The following is a 20824-nucleotide window of genomic DNA, read 5'->3' on the forward strand; positions in this document are numbered from 1 at the left end:
CTGGGGATCTGAACTCAGGTCCTCACGCTGTTGTGGCAGGCATTTTGCTGACTGGGCCATGTCTCCAACCCCAAGATGCTGTCTGGGTGCCCATGCTTCTAAGGCCATTACTGATTATGGACCAGTCCTTGACAACTCCATGGTGCCTGACCCCAGACCTGCCTTGAGTGAGCTGCAGGCTTGGAGGAACTCACAGGTTGGTCATGTGCTGTTTTTTAAATATAACATTTATTGCTTAGATGGTTTGATACAGAACAGCTTTCTTTTCATTCTGAATTTGGAAGTTCTATACAACTGAGTACAAAGAGAAACAAAAAGTACCAAAACCAAACCTGTGATTCTGTTCATGTGGCATAAACCAGTTTTGTACATACACGTAGCAGCAGTTTTTAAGTTCCCTTTAGAAAAATATGAATTCTACAGTTATTATTGTTTCCTGTTTAATGCATGGGCTGAAATCATTAGGATCAACTTTTTTTTCTTGAAGAAAGAGAGGAGAGGAAAGAGACGAACGCAGGATGATCTGTCTGAAACCGGTATGCAATTCCCGGAGCTTCTGCAGAGCTGCTTGGAAAACAGCCCCGAGGGGCCTCTCTGGTTTGTTTCACAGCCAGGTATTTTATGTAGTGATTGAATATCAGCATTGTGTCCATTAAAGAGAAAACAAAAACAGAACAAAACAACAAAAGAGAAAATTTGCACCTCAATTTTTTTCAGAAGATCCATATATATATACATATATAATATATATATATTTGTAAAAGCCCTGAGGAGAAAGAGAATCAAACAAAATGTATAGAAACAAATTAGCTGGACATGCAAACTAACACTATGATTCACCCAGCGTTTAAACAAATCACAAACTTCACAGTTTAATATTGGGGGAGGAAGGGGGGCAGGACAACAAACAAATAATTCATCTCTCAATCTCACTAATAAAATGTGGCAAGACCTTATTAACTATGAAGGAACAGATCAGACTAAATAAAGCTTTAAATCAATAGTGATTATTGCCACTTGCAGCCCTGGCGACGGCCGCTGCTGGGAGCAACCCTGCTACATCTCACTGCAGCGTAGAGCTCAGTCATGGCTTCTCCCCACAATAGCATCAGTTTAGTGTGGAGAGTTGCAAAGAAAAACAAAACACAAGAAACCCCAAATAATAACAATGAAAATAACAACTGTAATAATAAAAAACTGACTAAGGGATGTAGGAGCTGGGTTTAACTTAGCAAACCATGAGATCAATGGTTCTGATTTCTCTCTCTACAGTAAATAAAATCTCAATTTTTAAACTGGTCCATACATCCCTAATACAGTTAAAAATCATATATACCTCAATGTTTTTTTCATACATATATCACTTTTCATTATCTCTAGAATATCTATCTCCCATTGAAGTCAGGGTGGTTGGCTTTTAGCCATTAGAAACTGGTGGACAAAGGGGTACACTCGTCTCTGGGCGCACACCTCAGTGGAGGAGCATATGGAGCCACAGGATAGGGGAGAAGTGGAGAGGAAGGACTCTCCTAGGGAAGTCTTGAGGCTCTGCAAGCCTGGGACAAACAAGGCTCTAGTAGCAGTGTGGCACAGGCATCCTCGGGTCTCGGCTAAAGGACAGGGCGCTGAACCGAGCTCAGCTACAGTAGGAACGGTTTCTTCTTACTGATGAGGGAGGTCTACTGTTTGAACAGAACACTTGGGAACTAAAGGAACCCAGTCTTTGTGCACCAGTGGCTTGGGCCACTTAGGGATTTGAAAGCACTCCTCTCTCCAAGCAGCAACCCCACACTGCAGGAAGGTGAAGACAACCCTCTCATCTAGACCTTGCACACGCGCTTCAGTTCATCACTGGCAGTAGTATCTCAATGCTTCTCAAATGACGGTAGGAGCACAGCCAGGGAAGGCTATGACCCAGCCTAGTAGGAAGACTGACTCTGAGGTGCCCAGGCATGGCCTGGTGTCTCGGATGCCTGCTCCCCACCACTTGTGCATCCTGCTCTCCCCTCTGAGCCACTCCTTGGCCACGCTTGGAGGACCACTCCTGGCCCCTGCTGGATTCTACAGTCATGGAAGAAAGGTCTGTCTGAGTACAGTACAGCCATCACTGGTGTGCCACCAGAAGCTTCAGGCGCACGGTAAGTGGGGACCAGGAAGCAGTACAGGTCACCCAGGACAAATATTGCCCATTTGTTTCTGCTGAATGCAGAGCCCAGCGAACTGATGAAGTAAAAATAAAAATAATAATATTAATAACATATACCGAATGGGAAGAAGGGAAAGTCAATATATGACCTCCAAGCATGTCCTCCATAGCCTCCGGTGCTGGGGAGGTCACTTTTCTCGGTAAAGTAAGAATCTGAACACTAACCATTTCTAACACGGAGAGAGTGGAAACACACATGAGGTTGAAGCTAGACTCTTTCCTGGCTTTGGCTCACATCACCCAGGACCCTTGCAACCATATCCACTAATAACAAAGGGCAGGCCATGGCTCCTCTACCATGTGAACCAGAGAATACAGGTCTAGCTTGGAAATCAGCCTCACACCCTCTTCCCTCTGGTCTTGTACATAAAATTCACATCATTTTCTTCCAGTTATTGGCTACAGGATCCAAGGGGAAGGTTTTCTGCTTCCAGCTCACAGAACAAACAGTACTATCACAGATTCACAAAAACAAGCTCAAACACACAAATACAAAAGGTAATGTTAATGCTTATATGAAAAGGTCCTCCGAAAAATTCACTATAATATTTGTTTTGTTAAAATGTCATTATTTTTGGAGGGGGGACACCCACAACGACATGGGAGGACCCATAAGTAGTTAAGGCACTGAAGCCGGCTGTACTGGGGCCGGGTGCATGTGTACTGGGTAAGGCTATGGCACGAGCTGGTTGGCTGCAGGCTTGCTTGTCTCTCTCTTGCCCTCTCTTTCCTCTCTCTCCAGACAACTGAAGGATGCTGAGAAAACCTTGTGAAATCTACATCTGGGATGCTCTGCTAGCTTTGTGTGCTGATGAAGAAAGGGCAGGCCATCATTCCATGCCTAAGAGCTGAGAGGCACCGTCGGTGGCCGCCAGGATTGGGGCAGGCCTCTTGCCACACAGCTCCAGCAAGTCTTGCACAATGGCTGCTGGGTTCTGGGGGTCTGCTTCACCTGGAGACACCTGCTCTTTGGGGGCACTGGGTTCAGGTGCTTGTTCCGCTGCAGCTTTCTCCTCCTGGCTATACTCCTTCCCAGGATTGGCTGAGTTCTCCTTCCGGCTCCTGGTGACAGCCACATGGTTGCTGGTGCTAGGAGCTGACTCGGCCTCATTCTCCGAGGCAGGGTTGTTAGCACTGTGGGTGGACTCGTCCTCACTGTCCTCCTCAGCCCGCTCATCCTTGTCACTGTCTTTCCCGTGGTGCTTGCTGTGCCTGGCTTTCTGGTGGATCCTCTGGTGTCGAACTAGGCTGTGCTTTAAGGTGAAGGTTCGTTCACAGGTCTGACACTTGTATGGCCTTTCTCCTGAATATTGAAAGAATGAAAAGGAGATGTCCGTTAACACTAAAGCCACTGGTTCCCCCTCCCCCACTCTATATGAATGCAGCATCCAGAACTAAATATACAGTGACAGGACTCTTCGATGCTCATAAAGAGCCTTCTTATTTGCCCAAACTGGCAAGGCTAGGGGGTCACATTCTTTTTCCTGTACCTTTCAACTTAGGTTTTCTACAAACTGATCTTAAAAGAATCCCAGAAGCAAAGAGTCCTTAGGAGGAATGATTTTCCCCAAGCTCTGCAAGGCCATCCACAGCCACATAAATCAAGGTACAAGGAGATACGTTTAGATGTTTCCCGACAGCGTGCATACCAAGTTTCCAATAGCTGAGAACATCTCTGGCCAGAACAAGGGACCAGCACACTACACCTCAGTGTAGGCCCAGTTGGGTGTGGCAAGGACACTGGTACAGGGGAGGCCATGATGGTGAGATGTGGTCAAGGGGCTGGGGTGCTATCTTTGGAGGGATGGCCAAAGAAGGATGTTTCTATCTTTTGGCTTCATGGTTCTATTCAGGCCTCTCCCTGCGCGCCTCCCCCCCTAAAATAACAGAACCTTCTTTGGGGTTTTCACACCATGGGCCATCCCAGAACCTGCCTTCCCTGGCATATCTCTGTCTTTCTCAGGATCTGGTTGAGGATTACACCGGATATACATAAGCCTACTCTTCCTGTTCTAGAAACCTGTGGACAGGGCAGCCACCCTCCCTCTCTGTAGAGGACAAAACTGGGGTTGAGTGGCTGAAGAAAAGTGCTTTCCAAAGTATCACTGCAGAGGGACCATTGCCCTGTAGGCGGCTTGTGCCATTCCAGGACCAAGGAGACAGCTCCTTAAGACCTCAGTTTTCCCAGGTCAGAGGATAACCCTGCACCTAGCCAGTTCTCTCAGTGGCCTCTGGACCTGACTTCAGCGAACTCCCAATGACCACTGCAGACCACCTCTTTTGGCAGGCTGGCTCTGGTCTCTCATACCTGTGTGTGACCTCATGTGCCGGGTGAGGTCCTGCAGGGACCAGAACCGCTTGTTGCATACATTGCAAACCTTCTTCCTCTTGTCTGCCTTACTGGCCATGCTTTTGGGGGAATCTGTCTTTGGTCTTTTTTCACTGTCACCCCTCTTCTCAGCTGTGCCTTCCCCATCAGAGGGACCCTCTGTTTCTTCATTCTGTTTCTCCACTGAGGCCTCCCTGGTTCCTGGTGTTGGATCTATTGCAGGAGATTCAGCAGGTTTTTCTTCAGGCTCAGGGGAAGGTGAGGGCCCCTCAGCTGCTCCGCCGATGCTCTCATTCTCCAGTGAAGATGCCTCCTCCTCCTTCGGCTCCTGGCAGCTGTGTGCCTTCCTGTGGCGACTTAGGGTGCTCAGAAACTTGAAGTTCTTTCCACAGGTCTCGCAGGCATGCTTCGGCTCCTGCTGGGCTGGGCCTTGGCTGTCCACAGTGCCTGCCTCACTCTCTGCCAGCTTAAAGTCCATCAGCTTGGTGGCAAAGTCCAGATCCAGGCTCTGGTTGCTGGCTGTGTCTTCCTCGGGGGCGTCTGCATCCCTGGTGCTTTCTTCCACTCGACACTCTTCCTCTGGCTCTGGGTTCCCCTCTGTCTCCTTTTCTTCCTCCTTCTCAGGGGGTGTTGCTTCTGCTTTGGCCTCTTTAAGAAGGGTAAGGTCCTGTGTAGCTGGACTGGGCTCACTGGCTCCCTCTGATGGCGGCTGCTCTTTATCCTGTGCTGTGAGATCCAGCACCTCACCTGGGGTGGTCAATGTGTCTGTGTCTGACTGGCTGTCTGTGTAAGCAAGCAGAGTAGGAAAGGTATTCAGATGAGGTGACACTGAGCAAGCCCTTCTCAAGGGCTCTACTGGAACTTGGCCAGACCCACCCTTGAATCCTGGATACTAAGCCTAATGAGGACTTGTTGAATCTGGAGTTATAAAGGCCAAACCAAGCCTTCACATTCCCAAGGAAGGCAGACGGGTTCTTGTGCCTCAGAACTCCTGACTTCCACCGTCACAGCCATGTACACTCAGCTGTCCCCACCCCCCCAGGAAGGTGTGAGTGACTCAGGCAGTGCAGACAGAGAGGGCGTGCATTCCAGAGACTCGCAATACTAGGGAGGTTGAGGAAGCCAAGTTGTAAGGGTTATCTTTCCAGTGCAAAGAGCTTTTTACAAACATGCAACATACACAAGAACAACCTCCCATCTTCCAAATGTGGTCCTCAGAAAACGGGCCCACATGCGGATTCTGTGTGTATGGTCCATAGGCATATCTCCAGGTAGAGGCCAGAGACCAAAGATGCTCCTGCACCTGTAAGCAATGCACGGGGAGGACCTTGAACACAAAGCTGGTCAGGAGTACATGGGGAGGGATGGTGGGTGGCTCTGAGGGGCTGTGGGTGAGCATGGAGACAGGGATCTACAGGGTGAGTCTCTTGCAGACAGTGATTTCTTGCTCTCACTTGTCTACCTCACCCCACACAGCAAAACAGACATGGGAACTCCATCAGCTTTCAGTGACCTTAAAAGAGGGAACCATGGTCAACATTAATGACACCAAGGCCAGGCACATTGGTGCACACCTGAGATCTCAGACCTTCAGAAACTAAAGTAGGTAGGTAAGAATTTGAGGCCAGACTCCACAGTGAGTTCAAGGCTAGCCTGGGTTATGAGACAATCAGAGAGAGAGGGGGCGGGGGGAGGAGAGAGAAGGGAAAGGAGGGAGGGAGAAAGGAAGGAATAAGAGGAAGAGGAAGAAAAAGAAGAGGAAAGAAGAACAGGAGGAGGAAAAGGAAGCGGAGAACAAGACCACACGGGGAAAACCCCACAGACAGTAAGGAGAATGTCGCCTTTTCTTTAATAGGGTTGAACAGTGAAGTGGAAGCTGGCTGAGAACTGCTCAGCTGAGGACTTCCTGTCCAGTTTACCACTGAGGGTGCTCAGTGCGTCCTCTGAGCTCCACAGAGGAAAGTCACGGTTTCACAGCAAACACAGGTGTGCCCTAGGATAGGCCATCTCTGATCACTGCCTAAGGCAGCTGAAATTCATGCACCTAATCTGAGACTCTTTACTGGCTGTGGTAGAATAAGCCAGAAGGCCACTTACATGCCTATCATTCTTCCTCAGTGTCACATGCTCTGTCATATGCCGTCAAGGCGGGGAGAGGAGCTGTCTCAGACATGGTACTTATACTTCACACCTGCTTAGGGCTTCCTGGCAACCAAGTGAGGACATTACCACCCACATTAACTCACTGGTTTCCTTCTTACAGTGCCTGGTAGAGGCCACTGTGATTATCTCAAACTTCAGAATTAAATGAAGATGATTTGTAACAGGAAGCAGGAGCCTGAGAGGTGTCCACCAGTGTTTAACTATGCTCAAGGAAAACATCTCTGCTCATTTTCTGGAATTACAGTGGGTGTCTATGGAATGGTTTTGGTTTAGACTCTACAACAGAAGCACAGGATGCTCAGATTGCTGGCTTTGTGAACAATTTTGTGTGTGTACGCATGTGTCTGTGTGCATATGTGCTTGGAAATCAGAGGTCAATATCTACCTCAATTACTCTCTATTTTATTTATTATTTATTGAGACAGAGTCAACTAACTTGAAACTTGCTGATTGGACCGAATGGCTGGCCAGCAAGCTCCAGGGGTCCTCTTTCATCTTGTTCCCACAGTGGTGGGATTTTACGCATGAGCCAACAACACTACTATTTTTTTTTTTTTTTTATGGGTGCCAGGGATTGAACTCAGGTCCTCAAACTTGTGGGACAAGTATTTTTCAGAATAAGCCAAGTCCAGTTTAAAAATAAGGTTAATTTCTGGTTAATTCTACTTTTTTCTAGTATACCATAGGCTGTTCCTATTATTGGGTTTTCAGCAAAAACATCTTTCTGCTTTGGAAAATGAAGTTTGCTATGTATCTTAGGCTAGTCTCTCAAACTTGTGTTTCTCCCATTTTAGCCCTGGAGTAGCTTGGACTAAACCAGCACATAGGCTGTTTGAATTTGAGAGAATGTATTTAAAATGATAGACTTATAAAAATAAAAATGAACTGTGAAACCAAAGACAAGCACATGTCCTCAGTCTGAACCGTCCTATTCATGATTTTGTTCTGAGGGTGGATATGGTCTTTCTGTGTACAAAGGGACCCACGCTTTTGAAGAAAGGTGGTTTGGTTGAACTCCAGACTTCCACAAGGGGGAGTGTTTTAGCAGGATAGCCTGTGACCTGGTTTATGATTCTTGGGAACAATAGACTTAACAGAGAGTGAGTAGTCAACTTGAAAGGACAGGTCCTACTATGGTTTCTCCTCAAAACCCCCATGTATTTTGTTGGTCATCTCCACAGTTAAGGGTATCTTGCTGCCTACAAATGAAATATAGTTTAAGAGCTCTGGCTGTCTGGTCAGAGGTCCTGAGTTCAATTCCCAGCAACCACATAATGGCTCACAACCATGTGTAATGGGATCCGATGCTCTCTTCTGTTATTCAGGCATACATGCAGACAGAGCACTCACACATATAAAATACATAAAGAAGTATTTTTTTTAAAAAGACCACTCATGTTTGTATTGTAAAAGGTCCTGTCCAGGTGCCTACCAATGAAATGGCTCCTTCACACATCCCCTGAATAAGAACCAAGAACATTCAAGAGCAGAGTAGGACCCATCTGCCTAGCAGAGGAAAGAGTTTCAGTGTAAAACTGAATATTTAATACAACCCTGGAAGGGAAAACTGTCCCTGCCTTAGTATTTTTAGCATCGGGTACAGAAGGAAATCTGGGGTTTTCACAGAAGACCTCTTGTGGTTGGAAAAATGACACTAACATTATAAAACATGTTTAGGGATTTAAAAAGAATTTAATCTATGCACATAAACCGAACCTTGAAAACTTCAGTAACTTCTGGTCATTTCCTGTCTCTTTAAGTCTGTTTGGGATGGAGGTGGTAATTCAGTTGGTAGAGTGCTCGCCTACCCAAGCCAATAGACTTGAAAGTGGGTCTTGGTGATACTCTCTTGAGCACTCCAGAGGTAGAAGCGGGTGTGTGTGTGTGTGTGTGTGTGTGTGTGTGTGTTTGTGTCACAAGCTCAAGGTCATCCTGAGTTTAACCATGGCTTAGGCTATCCTGTCTCCAAGGTCAAAACCAGAAAACCAAACCAAAACAAGAAAACTTGTTCCTCTGCACCCAGCTAGTATCACACTGCTCTGGGTTGTAAATTTCTCAAAGCCCTCCCTCATCTCCTATGTCTCCTGTTCTGCTTTATCTCCCACCTCAGTCTGTCCTCTTTCTCACCATGGGCTGTATCTACAATTAAACCAAACACTTCTCTCTTTGATAGTCTTACAACCTGCAGTGACTTTTCTAAGAGGTTTCGTCCCTTTAAGAAAATCTATATAACTTCTGAGGCAGGGCCTTGGAAAAAGAAAACCTGTAATTGTAAACTTAAAAAAAATAAATACACCCACAGGCTAACACTTGTGCCAAAGCTAAGCTCAAACCATAAATTTTGACCGAGCTCTGGTGTCAGCAGAGTTCCTGTGAATGGCCTCCAGGATGAGCAGAACGCAGTGACTGAGACTTTTCTGAGGACATGGGTTCCCACCCCAAAGCACCCCCCATGTCAGCTGCCTTCCCTCTTGAACTGGTTTGGGGAGAATCACAGGACCATTCTGTAAAGCGGGCTGTAAGAAAATGTTCCAGTCTAATAGGTACTGTGGCAGTGATGGTTAAACATTAACAGGACAGTCTGTGGTAAAGACAGCTGCTGCAGTGCCTTGGGCGTCCAGCAGCTTGGGAAGCTGATCGGATTTGGCTCACAGGGACTCAACCATGGCAGGATACCTTTCGTTACTCCCAGATCCTGGAGAATTACGTGGAAATGGAAGTCGGGGGTAGGATGGGGTAAGGTGGGCCTAGCAAACCAGCTGTAGCATTCTTGCCTTAACAAGAGGGTCTAACCTGGGCAGAAGGACCCAGCAAGCCCAAGGCACTCCATTGCTTTCACTGGGCTGAATAACAGCAGTGGGAAGGGTAAAGCTGTCTTCCCACGGGGTTAGCACTCCTAGATGTCCCGTCCTCTATGATGAGTCACCACTGAGGTAAGGATAAGGGAGTCAGGGGCTGAAATCAATGACTGTCACTCTGTCCACACTGACTCCTAGGGCTGAGGTGGCCCTCTCCAAGTTACACAGCACTCTATCCCACCGACGTCTGAGGAGAAGTCATGAGACACAACTGCAACCCTAGATGAACACATCTAGGCTGGCTTGGATCCCAGCAATGGGCAAATACTAACTTTCAACACCCACAAAACTGAAGCCTGCGTGTGTAGTGCCCTCCCTGCAACCTTGCTAGACCAAGTGGCCTAGAGAGCTTACTTTTTGTACAGTGTGTTTTGAGGTTAGGGGTAGCACACTCTAGCAGTCAGACCATGGAGTGTATTAAACAGAGGACTTGAGTAAATACAGAAGGTGACTGGGGCAGAAAAGGAATGGAGCAGTGTTAATCACTCTGTAAGGGCCGAGGGAGGAAGCACACATCAGCACAGGAGAATAATACCCGGATCCAGGTCAAGCAGAGTCGTGATTAAGAAAGGACATGCACAGTGCTTTTTCAAACAAGGACAGGTTTATACAGGGAGGAGTTATTGAGAAGAAAAGCCCTGCCTTGCCCCACCTCGGCCCGCTTCCCAACTAAAAGCTTGGAGGGAGGTGGTCACAGTTCTTGCAGTACTGAGTCCACTGGGCAGATGCTGCTCATGGAGGCTGCAAATCTGGGTCCCCAAACCTTGTGTTTCCTCCAGGGATTTAAGTCAGGAGCTGAAAGTGCACAACATCCGGCTCGTCCTGCCTTCCAGGATCAGAGCAATGGCAATTTCTGGAAGGCAGGTGCTGGATCTCCCACTAGCAGCTCCAAAGTCCCCTGAGCACTGACACTGTTTCCCCAGCTCCACAGGCCTTGGTGTCACACAGTCTCTCGGCAGGGGCTAGGCCCCCTAAGCTGTGGCTGCACAGTGTTTGGCTATTGTTCACACAGCTTTTACTGAGCTCTGGGGAGTACCCTCCTCTCTCTGGTTCTCCATCACTTAGAGGCTCTACCTGTGCTATCATGGGATCCAACATCACCCTCTTTTGGGGGAATAAGCCCGTTTCTTCTCAGGGAGCAGGTGGTAACTCCGTGTTTGCGCAACTGGTGACGTTCACAGTTAGATTTGGTAGAAAAGAAGGCATCGCATTTTTGACAAGGGAAGGGTTTCTGACCTGAAGCAGGAAAAAAAAATATGCATTTATCTGGCTTTCTACTGCAATGAGAAAGAAAAGTTGCTTTTGATACTCTCCTGGGATTGCTGGCATTTGTTCAACCCCTTTTAAGAAAATAAGAGAAACATACTTAACAAACAAACAAACAAACAAACAAACGAACCAAACCAAACCAACCAACCAACCAAACAAACAAAAAAACAGAAACTGAGAGACAATGACTAAAATAATCATTTTCCCCTTAGCCTTCGTGTAATGGAAGGAATTGTCATCAAGAGACTAAGAGAAACTTAACAATGAAACCAAGATACATGTGTTTGAAGCAAGACAATAAAAACTGTTAACACAACCATATTTCTAATGCACAGCAAGCAATCCCTAAATGAACCAGAGAGAAAGCACTACTAGCTAGCCTGTCAGGCAGTACTGAAGGTGAGAAGGAACAGGGGAGCAGCTCAAGCCTCCCCAGGGGAGACAGTGAACCCTGGCAACCTTCAAGGCCCATATTGAGAAGCCAGAGTGAGCCCTCCCTCCAGTGTGTCAAGTGACAGGAGGATTCATGGCACAGGTTCCCAGGTTTTCAAATTCTTGCTTTGCATGAACTAAGAGCGAGTGACTGACACAGAGCTAAGTGTACATCAGAGTTATGTACTCTGCTCACAGAGGCACAAGCAAGGCCGGCCCAAACCCCAGCCCAGTGCTACAAACACGGCGATGCGCGTTGGCAGGAGAGGCCCTCTTTCCCTTCCAGGGAAGGTTTCTGCTTTGGCCTGCTTATATCCTTCATTTATTTGATCCTGTTTGCATTGTAAACATTGTGTTTCAAAATGCATTGGGAGCTCCCCTGTGGCTAGTCCTGGGTTTGTGTGGATTAATGGTGGAGGGGAAAGGGTGAGAGCTCAGGGAGAAAAGAATGGGAAAAGACAGAGGTAAAGAAGAAAGAAGATGAAAAAGAAGACAGGGAAAAGAGAAAGGAGGGAGGGAGAAAAGAGAAAGGAAGAGAAAAGGAAAAGGGGGAAGGAGAGAGAGAGACAAGAGAGAAGGGGAGGAAGACAGGAAGGGGAAAGGGCAGCATCCAGAGCTGTAGGAGAGGAGGAGATGGTGGATTGTTCAGTGTGGCTGGTTTGTTCCGCCCCCTTACCCCTGCCCTAGTTGCCAGATTCCAGGTCCCAGTTTCTGACTCCACTGGGGACTAAAAACACCTTGCTGCCCAGAGCTGCTATCTTGGAACCTTGAACCTGTAGGCAACCTTCAATAACTAACAGGAAGAGTCACATGGCACAGCTCCCAGGAAACACAAACCAGGGCCCGTCCCTTTAGATTAATACTTAAGAGACTGACGAAGCTTGGACTAGTGCAGTGTGCAAGGCCCTGCACAGGCCCCTGGGCCTTGCTGCTAAGACAAGCCAGAGGGCTTCTTATTTTCCAGGAGAAGAAAGCTCCAGAGCGTATATTGACCATACAACCTGATTGTAATCAGGAATAATCAATCAAAGGAAAGAGGTATTTATCCCCCCCTGAGAGCACACATCCTCTAAGATGACACTCCCAGAGCTCTGGAGGAGCTGTCTGACAGTGCACATGGACCAGGAATGCATGCAGCTCAAAGCCTCACCTCAGATGAGGCTCTGGGCTTGAACTACAGCATTGAAAAGAGCAGCAGCAGCAACAACTACCACATATGAAACCAACCAACCAAAGACCCCAACCCCAGCAATGTCTACTCCATGGAGTAGAAAGACATACAACATGAGGATGGGGTGACCAGACAGACATGAATATTTGCATCAATCCAAGCATACTTAAAGACCTTGAGAAGGCCATATGAAAATCCTGCTATGTGTACAGACAAGGGGCTTTGCACACTAGTTGAGAACACACCAATTGCTTGAAGCACAAAAAACACCCTCATTAAAAAAAAAATCTTGAAGTGACTGGGTGTAAAACATTTTGCCATGTATTTTTCAGGTGGCTCTTTTGCTTTTCATATACTTTTAAATACATGTTACTTTTAGAATAGTAATATGCTTTTTGCCTTGCTGAGATGTAAAAATGGTGAGCCTGTTTAGCATGTTATAATATGTCTGAAAGTCACTAGTGCACTTTACCCATATCTGACCATTGGTGTGTGTGTGTGTGTGTGTGTGTGTGTGTGTGTGTGTGTGTGTAAGAGCAGCTGTAACCACACTTTTATACCCAGGGCCTGTATGTCCCCCACCCCAATGTGAACATTAAAGCTGCCTGTCAGCCACATTCATTCACGCAGAGCAGTCAGAAAAGGAAGAGAGGCATTATCTGAAGGGCACCGGGAACAAAGCCAGGCAGAAGGAACAAGAGTTTGCTGAGGACAACGGGACCTTGTTTGTCAAGTCCTAAATGGACGAGCTGCAAATGTTCTCTGAAGAGAAGCAAGGTTAGAACTAGCCTGGGACTCACATGGAGTTTTGTGCTGACAAGACTGTAGGAGCTAAGTATCCTTGGACTTCCCACAGACTTTACCCTCGGGCTCAGACTTCATTTCTTCTTTTGCAGTCAAAGCTACTACTTAACAAGGTGAACACGGGCTGGAGAGATGGCTCAGCGGTAAAGAGGGGTACTTGCTGCTCTTGAAGACCTGAGTTTGGTTCTCAGCACCGATATCTGCTGGCTCACAAGCACCTGGAACCTTGGCTCCTCGTATTTTGCCATGTATTTTTCAGGTGGCTCTTTTGATTTTCATTAATAACAACACAATATTTTAAAATTTCTTTGTCCCAAAGCAAAATGGCAGTTTCTTCAGGTCTAGTCAGATACGGAAGAAGAGAATGGAGAAACAAGGAGCTGGGGACGGAGGGGCAGAGGGCAGCTTTCCTTGGCAGGTAACTGCACACAGCTGTGCAGAACACAAACAAACGCACATACAAAACATCAATTAAACCTTAAAAGCAGGCAGGTACAAGAGGTTCAAGTTGCTTTCTACACTGTGAGGACATCTCCCAAATTTAAGTGTCAGTGCTTATCACCCATTAACAGTAGGTAGGAGGTGAGAGGGAGGAGCCCAGGAGCTGGCAGAGGAGCTCCAAGCACCCATGAGAAAGTGAGGGAGATAGGGAATCCCAGAGGTTACAGCTGGAGGGGTTCTCAGAGATTGCACCATCCTGACCCGTCACTGTGGAACAAGGAACCAGAGCAAAGGGAAGGAGGAAGAGATGAGGACAGAAGCTGAAAGGGACTGGTTGTGTTTGCTGGCACTTTGTCCGCCTGTGGCCAAAAGACACAGAACGAGATGCTGTGAGGGGAACTGGCAGAGACAGTGCTTTGTTGTCTCATGAGGTACAACATGTCCAGAGAGAGCGCAGTGAGCCACAGGTTGGAGGAGGGAGGAAATCAAGTGTGTAGAAACTGCACAAGAGGACATGAGAGACAGCAGCTGCCTCAGATGACGTTCTTGGAACCTAACTAAGCAGGATAAAGGGCTACAGCCATGTTTGTGCTGGCAGCCAGCAGGTGGACCCCTAGTTGGACATTCAGCACCTGGCCCCTTGACTCCATGGGAGGGAGTAGGAAGAATGGAGAAATGGGGTGAGAGCAAGTATTGATGCTGGGATAATTCTACAAAGTAGTTGAGAGGGTGGGAAGAGGCCGTCTCTCATGATGGAGGCAGTCGGCTTACTACAGTTCAAACTGGGTATTGCTCAATGCTGTTGGCTGGAATTTATTCTCTCTCTCTCTCTCTCTCTCTCTCTCTCTCTCTCTCTCTCTCTCTGTGTGTGTGTGTGTGTGTGTGTGTGTGTGTGTGTAAGCATGCTCATGCCATGGTTTGCATGGAGAGGTGAGACAACAACCTGTAGGAGTTGGTTCTTTTGCTGTCATGTGGTTCTGGGGACTGACTAGGCTCAGATGCCCCTAAGTCAGCAGTGACCTGAATCAGGGAGTCAGAAAAGACATGGCTCTGAGATCTGCAGATGCCATCACAACTGAAAAAGAAATGGACACCTTGGCTCCCAGGAAGGCTGTCAGTTTGCTGAGAGATGGCCTATCTACTGAAACCCTCAGTGTCTACCAAGCCCAGAGCTCTCACTCAGCTACAGGAGAATGTGGGAAGGGCTGGGGGATCACAGCATTCACATAAGCTCAAAGACGTCCCTGGGCTATCAGCCCTTCCCACAGTGTTTCCACCAGGCAGAGTATAGCTCCCACCCTCTCTGCACTATCACTTCACGGTACTGTTGTAAACCTCCTAACTACCTTGCGTGTCTACAAAATGACAAGATCTGCAGTAAAACTGTCATTCTGATCAACAGGTATTGTATTCGACTGTCCCAAATACTACAAAAATACTTGATCTGAGTCAAATCTTGCTAGTGATCTATATTTTAACTAGCTATCCTGCACTACACATACAGTAAGAATAATGTTTTCTGGTCCAATCTATTAATATTTGAACTGTAAAATCCAAAAAGGTAAGGACTTCATTGAATGTATATCACTAGCCCATTAATCAATGACACAAATCCTGTGATACTATTCAGAAAATTATAATTATGATGAAAAGTATATGGCTACTGAAATATTAGAAGCACTGGGCATGAAATAATCTAATAAATATTCTCTATTCTAAATGTCTAAAACTCAACTTCTAGAAAGTGACATCTGAAAACTATTTCTGGGATGTCGTTTTGGTAGTCTAGCTCTTATTTAAAACAGTCAGATTATACATAGAATGTTTTCCTCAACAGTTGACAATTTTAGGATAAACAGAACTTTACAAAAATTACCACTATCAATCATCTACAATAAGGATTCAAAATAGGAGAAAGAGTTAAAATAAGTGAAGATGCAGCTACCTCAGTGAAGGGGAGAATATACACACGTTGCTATATTATGTGTGTGGCAGGTAAAGAACTCCATAGAATGTTCAAATAAAAAGGCAGCACTGGAGGTACTGGGTCATGTCAAAGCATCAAACTCACTACATCCCAGTTCCCTTAATGCAGAGTCCCACTGCTCCGGAATGGCCTCCATATTTACTAGAAACTCTTGGAACTGGTCGAAGGTTATGGGGAGGGAGGTGAGGGAGCCTATGACCACTGTCACCTGTGTCTGATACACTTCTTTACGGATAAGCCTTGGTGGCTCATACAACAGGCACAGGTTATACAGGTAACAGCCTGTGACCTCTCAGACAAAGAAGAATGGACCATGAGGAAAAGGCACCAAACTTTAGCCCCCACCCCCACTCCCCCTCCTTTCTTTCAAGACTCACCACCTGATGAACCCCGAGGGCCTCCTTACCAGTGTGTGTAAGCATGTGCCTCTGGAGGGAGCTGGCCCAAGGGAAGACCCGGGGACAGTGGGGACAGTTGATCTTTTGCAGGCAGTTGGCATAGGAGTTCCGCTTTGCTCTCAGCAGCCTGTCTTCTGCAGGGCTACCTTGTTCCTCACCAGTGGGCCCATGGTGGTCTGCAGGGGCTCCAGCCACCTCTTCCTGAGTGTCATCCTCTGCAGTCTGCAGAAACGGACTGAACTTGTTGGCATCTGTGGTGGCCAGCATCTTCTCGATGCTAGCAAACTCCCCACTGGAGTCCAGGTCCACAGCACTGCTGTTGGGGAGTGGCCGGTTTCTCATTCCCCTTTTCCTACCCCTCTTCCTCGATGAGGCAGCTGGTCCTTGTTCAGTAGGCAAGGCTTCCTCGGGGCTGCTGGCTGTAGGGGGTGGGTCACTGGATTCTTTAGAGCTTGAGATGTCAGTGGGGGTGGTGGCAGCTTTGGGGATGGAGCTTCCTGGGCTATCTGTGGCCACAGTGTTACTGCTGGTGATCGATGGCCCAGGGTCAGCTACCTTCGTTTTCAGCAGAGTAGGGGCAGAGGACACAGAAGAGATGATCTGGGCAATGGAGGCCAGTGGCGGTAGCTCCTCTGTCATCGAGGGCTTTGGCAAGAGGAGGGGAGGCTTTGGCCGTAAGGGCCGAAGCAAGGCTGGGTTGTTCAAGAGGGCAGAGCTGCTGATGAGTGCTGAGGAGTAGATGGGCACAGCCAGCTGCACTGAGCCCTGGAGGGGCTGAGTGTGGGGTTCCAGCTTGGTAGCTGTGGTGACGGCCACCACAGTGCCTGCGGGGGTTTCCAAGCTCCCTTTGGGCTCCACAGTCACTGACAAGGTAGTGCAGGGTGGTGGACAGGGAGAATGCTGCTCAGCTTTCCCAGCTTCCGGTTCTGGTTTATTGGCGTCACTGGGAACAGCTGTGTCCTTGTCTCCTTTCTTGACGCTCTTGGGGATGGACAGGTCAATGGGCTCCATGGAGCAGTCATAGAGGGCAGAGGAGGAGGAAGAGTTCAGCAAGGAGGACATATTTTCCTGCTTCACCTGGACCAGTGCCAGGCCTTTCTGAGAAAAGTCAAGGGGTTCATTGAAATCCATTGCAAAGCTGCTGGCTGGCTCCAACTTGACAGAGATGTGGGAAGGCAGGGGCTGGTTGGGGCTCGAGTGAAGAAAGCCATTTTGGGGCTCCAGGAAAGTGGCAAGGGGCTTGCACTCAGCAAAAGCGACACAACTGCCCTCTTCTCTGGAAGAGGCCTCTGTGGCCGTGTCTGTGGGGCCAAGGCCGCTGTCTGTGACAAGCACATAGCTCTCGATGTCTTTCTCGGGCACGTGCAGGTGCTGCTTGAGGATGTGGTGGATGCAGTTGCGCTTGGCTGCGAAGGCAGCGTTGCATTCCTTGCACTCGAAGGGTTTCCGCCCCTTGTGGCAGCCGCCCAGGCCCCGGCTGCAGTGTGTGCGCATGTGGATCCGCAGAGCGCGGTAGTGCTTCAGGTCCTCCCCGCACAGTCTGCACACCGTCTCCGGGGAGCAGAAGGCATCCACCAGCTCTGCTGTGGTGCTGCTCACGTACTCTATGTTCTTCTCAATGTCCTTCCTGGTGGCCTTGAGGTGCTTCTTGCGCAGGTGCCGCTCACAGTTGGCTTTGACTGTGAATGGGTAGTGGCAGATCTTGCAGATATAAGGCCGTTCCCCGCTGTGTGTGCGAAGGTGACGGATAAGAGCGGCTTTGTCTGCAGCAATATAGTCACAGATGTTGCACTGGTACGGTGAGATGCCCAGGTGGGAGCGAACGTGGGCTCGCAGAACCCCAGAGAAAGCAAACACCTGGTTGCAAAAGCGGCAGGGGTAGAGCACCTTGCGCATGGCGGGGGTCTTCTTGCCGCTGGGACCTGTCATGATGGCCTTGAGGTCACCTTCTGTTATCTCCTGTTTGATCTTCGCCTCCATGTTGAGGGGTAGCAGGGCCTCAATGATGCTGTCCTGTTCCAGCTGTGTCTTCATCTCGGGCTGGCCTGGCAATTCCACTCCAGGCTGCTGCAGAAAGAGCTGTGTGGTCGCGTTTGGCTGGATCCCAGACTTGGACTGTAGCAGATGGGCATTGGACACTGCCTCAACTGACCCCTTGAGGAACTTCAGGGACTGCAGAGGAAGGCTAGGGCTGATACAACCCGGGGATGCTTGCTGTGCATTGATGAGTGGTGGGGGTGTAGAGGCAGCTACCACTGTCCGGGGTGTGACCAAGGGCTTTGGCTTCAAAGGAGGCATGTGCTTAAAAATTGCCTGCAGCGGGGTGGCAGGAGCCTTGGAAAGTGGTGGAAGACTGATCTGCGGAGGAGCGGAAGCTGCCATCTTTAGAATCTGTTGGATATCTGCCAGCTCAATGGCCGACTCTCCTGAAATAGGCTTAACCACAATACTACTGTCTGGCTGGATGATGAAGCCCTTCTGGAAGGGCTGCAAGGACAGATGCTTCATATTCTCCTTGGTAGCTGGGAGGACAGTCAGAGAGCCACCTAAAGAAGCAGCTTCAAAAGGAGACAGACTCAGCACATTGGGGCAGCCAGGGTCCTGAGGTAGCTGACACTTGAGTGTCTGGAGCTGTATTGCTTGGTTGTCGTCTGGCAGGAGCTCCTCAGCAGGGGCAGGCTTGACATCTTTGGTGTGCTGCAGGCCCAGGAAGGCCAGGAAGGCCTTCTGTTCCAAGGACTCAGCAGCCAGGGTCTTGGTCTGGAGCTTTTCCCGTCCCTGATCAGCAGGGATGTGGGTCTGCCTGTGCAGGATGAGTGACGACAGCATGGGGAACGCCTTGTCGCAGGTGTCACACACAAACCGATGCTGCTCGCTGATGCACCGCCGTAGGTTTGTTTCACACCAGGCCTAAGAGGAACCCACAAGCAAAAGCAAGGGAAGAAAGTGAGGCTTTAGACATGACCGTGAAGGAGGTGTGAGAGGTGCCTGCAGTAACAGCAGCTGCTTCCTTAACACAGAGGCAACTTTTCAGAGTGCAAATCTGGAATTAGGAAAAAGAGGGAGCACAACCCTGGCCTACAGCCTGTGGGCTGCACGGGTCATGGACAGCTACGGATGCACTTCAACACAACACTGTACACTGGCTTAAGCCAGTGACCATCTATTGTCACTCAACTGACAGTTCACAAGTGTGAACTCTGTAGATAGCAACGTCAAAATATAGCGCAAACCTGAAAGAATCCTGCTTGTTTGATCAAGGACACCCTCAAGGATGCACACAAGTAGAGTGAGATAACATCATGATGGAATTGGATTTAAGCCTGGAAAGGGGGCAGTGCTGACACTGGGGGACACAGCACAAGCCAGCACCTGGCAGACTGAGGCAGAAGGATTGCCAGTACCAGACTAGCTAAGAGGACAAACCAGGGTACTTTATTTACAAAAGAGCTGCTTCTGTGACTGAGGGAGGGGACATCAATCAGTTGGGAGAGCTGTACATGTACATATGTGTCAAGTCCACAGCACTTGAGACTTAGGTAAGTCAAGAACCGATATGTGGATGTTTCTTATCTCAAATTTATACATGGAAAAATTAAAAAGTAGTTTTGGTAGTACTGTATAGGCAGGAAACTAATCAGCTTGTTCTTTGTTCAAATCCTTAAGGATCCACGGGGCTGGAGACACAGCTCAGTAGTTAAGAGGACCTAAGTGTCTAAGTGTGCTTCCAGCACCCATATCAGACCACAACCACTTACAACTTCAGCAAGGGATCAATGCTCTTTTCTGGCCTTCACGATCATGCACATATGACATACATTCTCTCTCTCTCTCTCTCTCTCTCTCTCTCTCTCTCTCTCTCTCTCTCTCCCTCTCCCTCTCCCTCTCCCTCTCCCTCTCCCTCTCCCTCTCCCTCTCTCTCACACACACACCTGCACAAATCCAAACCATTTTAACAGAAACTGCTACAAACACCTAGCTGTGATTCAGAGGGCATTGATGGGAGTAGTAAATAGACAGCTTTCAGTCTCAAAGCCTAAGGTATGGGCAAAAGATACTGATGAGGTAGATCCACACGAAAACTCAACTGAAATAAAAGACCATTAACTCCTCAGCCCAAGAAACCCAAGAGCCAGGCTGAATTTTAGTGAAAGGATATTATAAAAAAAAAAAAAAAAAAAAAAAAAAAAAAAAAAAAAAAAAAAAAACAGAACCTCCAACCTCCCACCCACCTCCAGTTGAATAGGTCTATCAGCATACCTGAGAGATTCGAGGAAACTTCCTACAGGAGAAGTCAGTAAATCCTAAATCATGGAAGCCAGCAGGAATCGAAGGATTGTTCTGGATAAAAGGTCTTCCCATGGCATCTCTGGGAAGCTGCTTGTGGACAAGTGCATTGTGGCGCAGCAGTCCTCGATGTGTGCGGAAGGTGACACAGCAGATGTCACATCTAGGAGAAGGAGTAACAACCATGAGGAGACAGCTCGGGGTCACCACTGGTCTGTTAGCTTTATTGCGCCACTTAAGTTGAATAAAATAAAAATAAGGCATAAAGAAGTTGCTGTGCCAGTATGCTACACATACTCTCCCCTTGGTTTTTAAAAACAAAGTTTCTCTGTATAACAGTCCTGGCTGTCCTAGAACTCACTGACCAGGCTGGCTTTGAATTCACAGAAATTCACTTATCTCTGCCTCTCAAGTGCTGGGATTAAGGGCAAGTACCACCATGCCTGGATCTCTTTGATTTTTTTTTTTTTTTGAAGATA

General features: G+C 48.0%; 1 protein-coding gene across 9 annotated transcripts in view; it reads right to left on the reverse strand.

The window, feature by feature from the left end:
* Positions 1-209: 209 nt before the first annotated feature.
* Positions 210-20824, reverse strand: part of Rreb1 (ras responsive element binding protein 1) — a 180473-nt gene continuing 159858 nt past the window's right edge. For 8 of the 9 annotated variants that reach the window (XM_076939177.1, XM_076939176.1, XM_076939178.1 and 5 more), the window contains 5 exons: positions 20319-20508; positions 16067-18968; positions 10631-10792; positions 4515-5318; positions 210-3509 (listed from right to left, as the gene is read on the reverse strand). In XM_076939177.1, the coding sequence (XP_076795292.1) occupies positions 3037-3509; positions 4515-5318; positions 10631-10792; positions 16067-18968; positions 20319-20508 (4531 nt within the window). In that variant the 3' untranslated portion in view covers positions 210-3036. The remainder of the gene's footprint in view (positions 3510-4514; positions 5319-10630; positions 10793-16066; positions 18969-20318; positions 20509-20824) is intronic. The other variant, XM_034510133.2, reaches the window with a different exon arrangement.

This window comes from Arvicanthis niloticus, chromosome 8 (assembly GCF_011762505.2).
Source record: "Arvicanthis niloticus isolate mArvNil1 chromosome 8, mArvNil1.pat.X, whole genome shotgun sequence".
In the NCBI taxonomy this organism is placed as follows: domain Eukaryota; kingdom Metazoa; phylum Chordata; class Mammalia; order Rodentia; family Muridae; genus Arvicanthis; species Arvicanthis niloticus.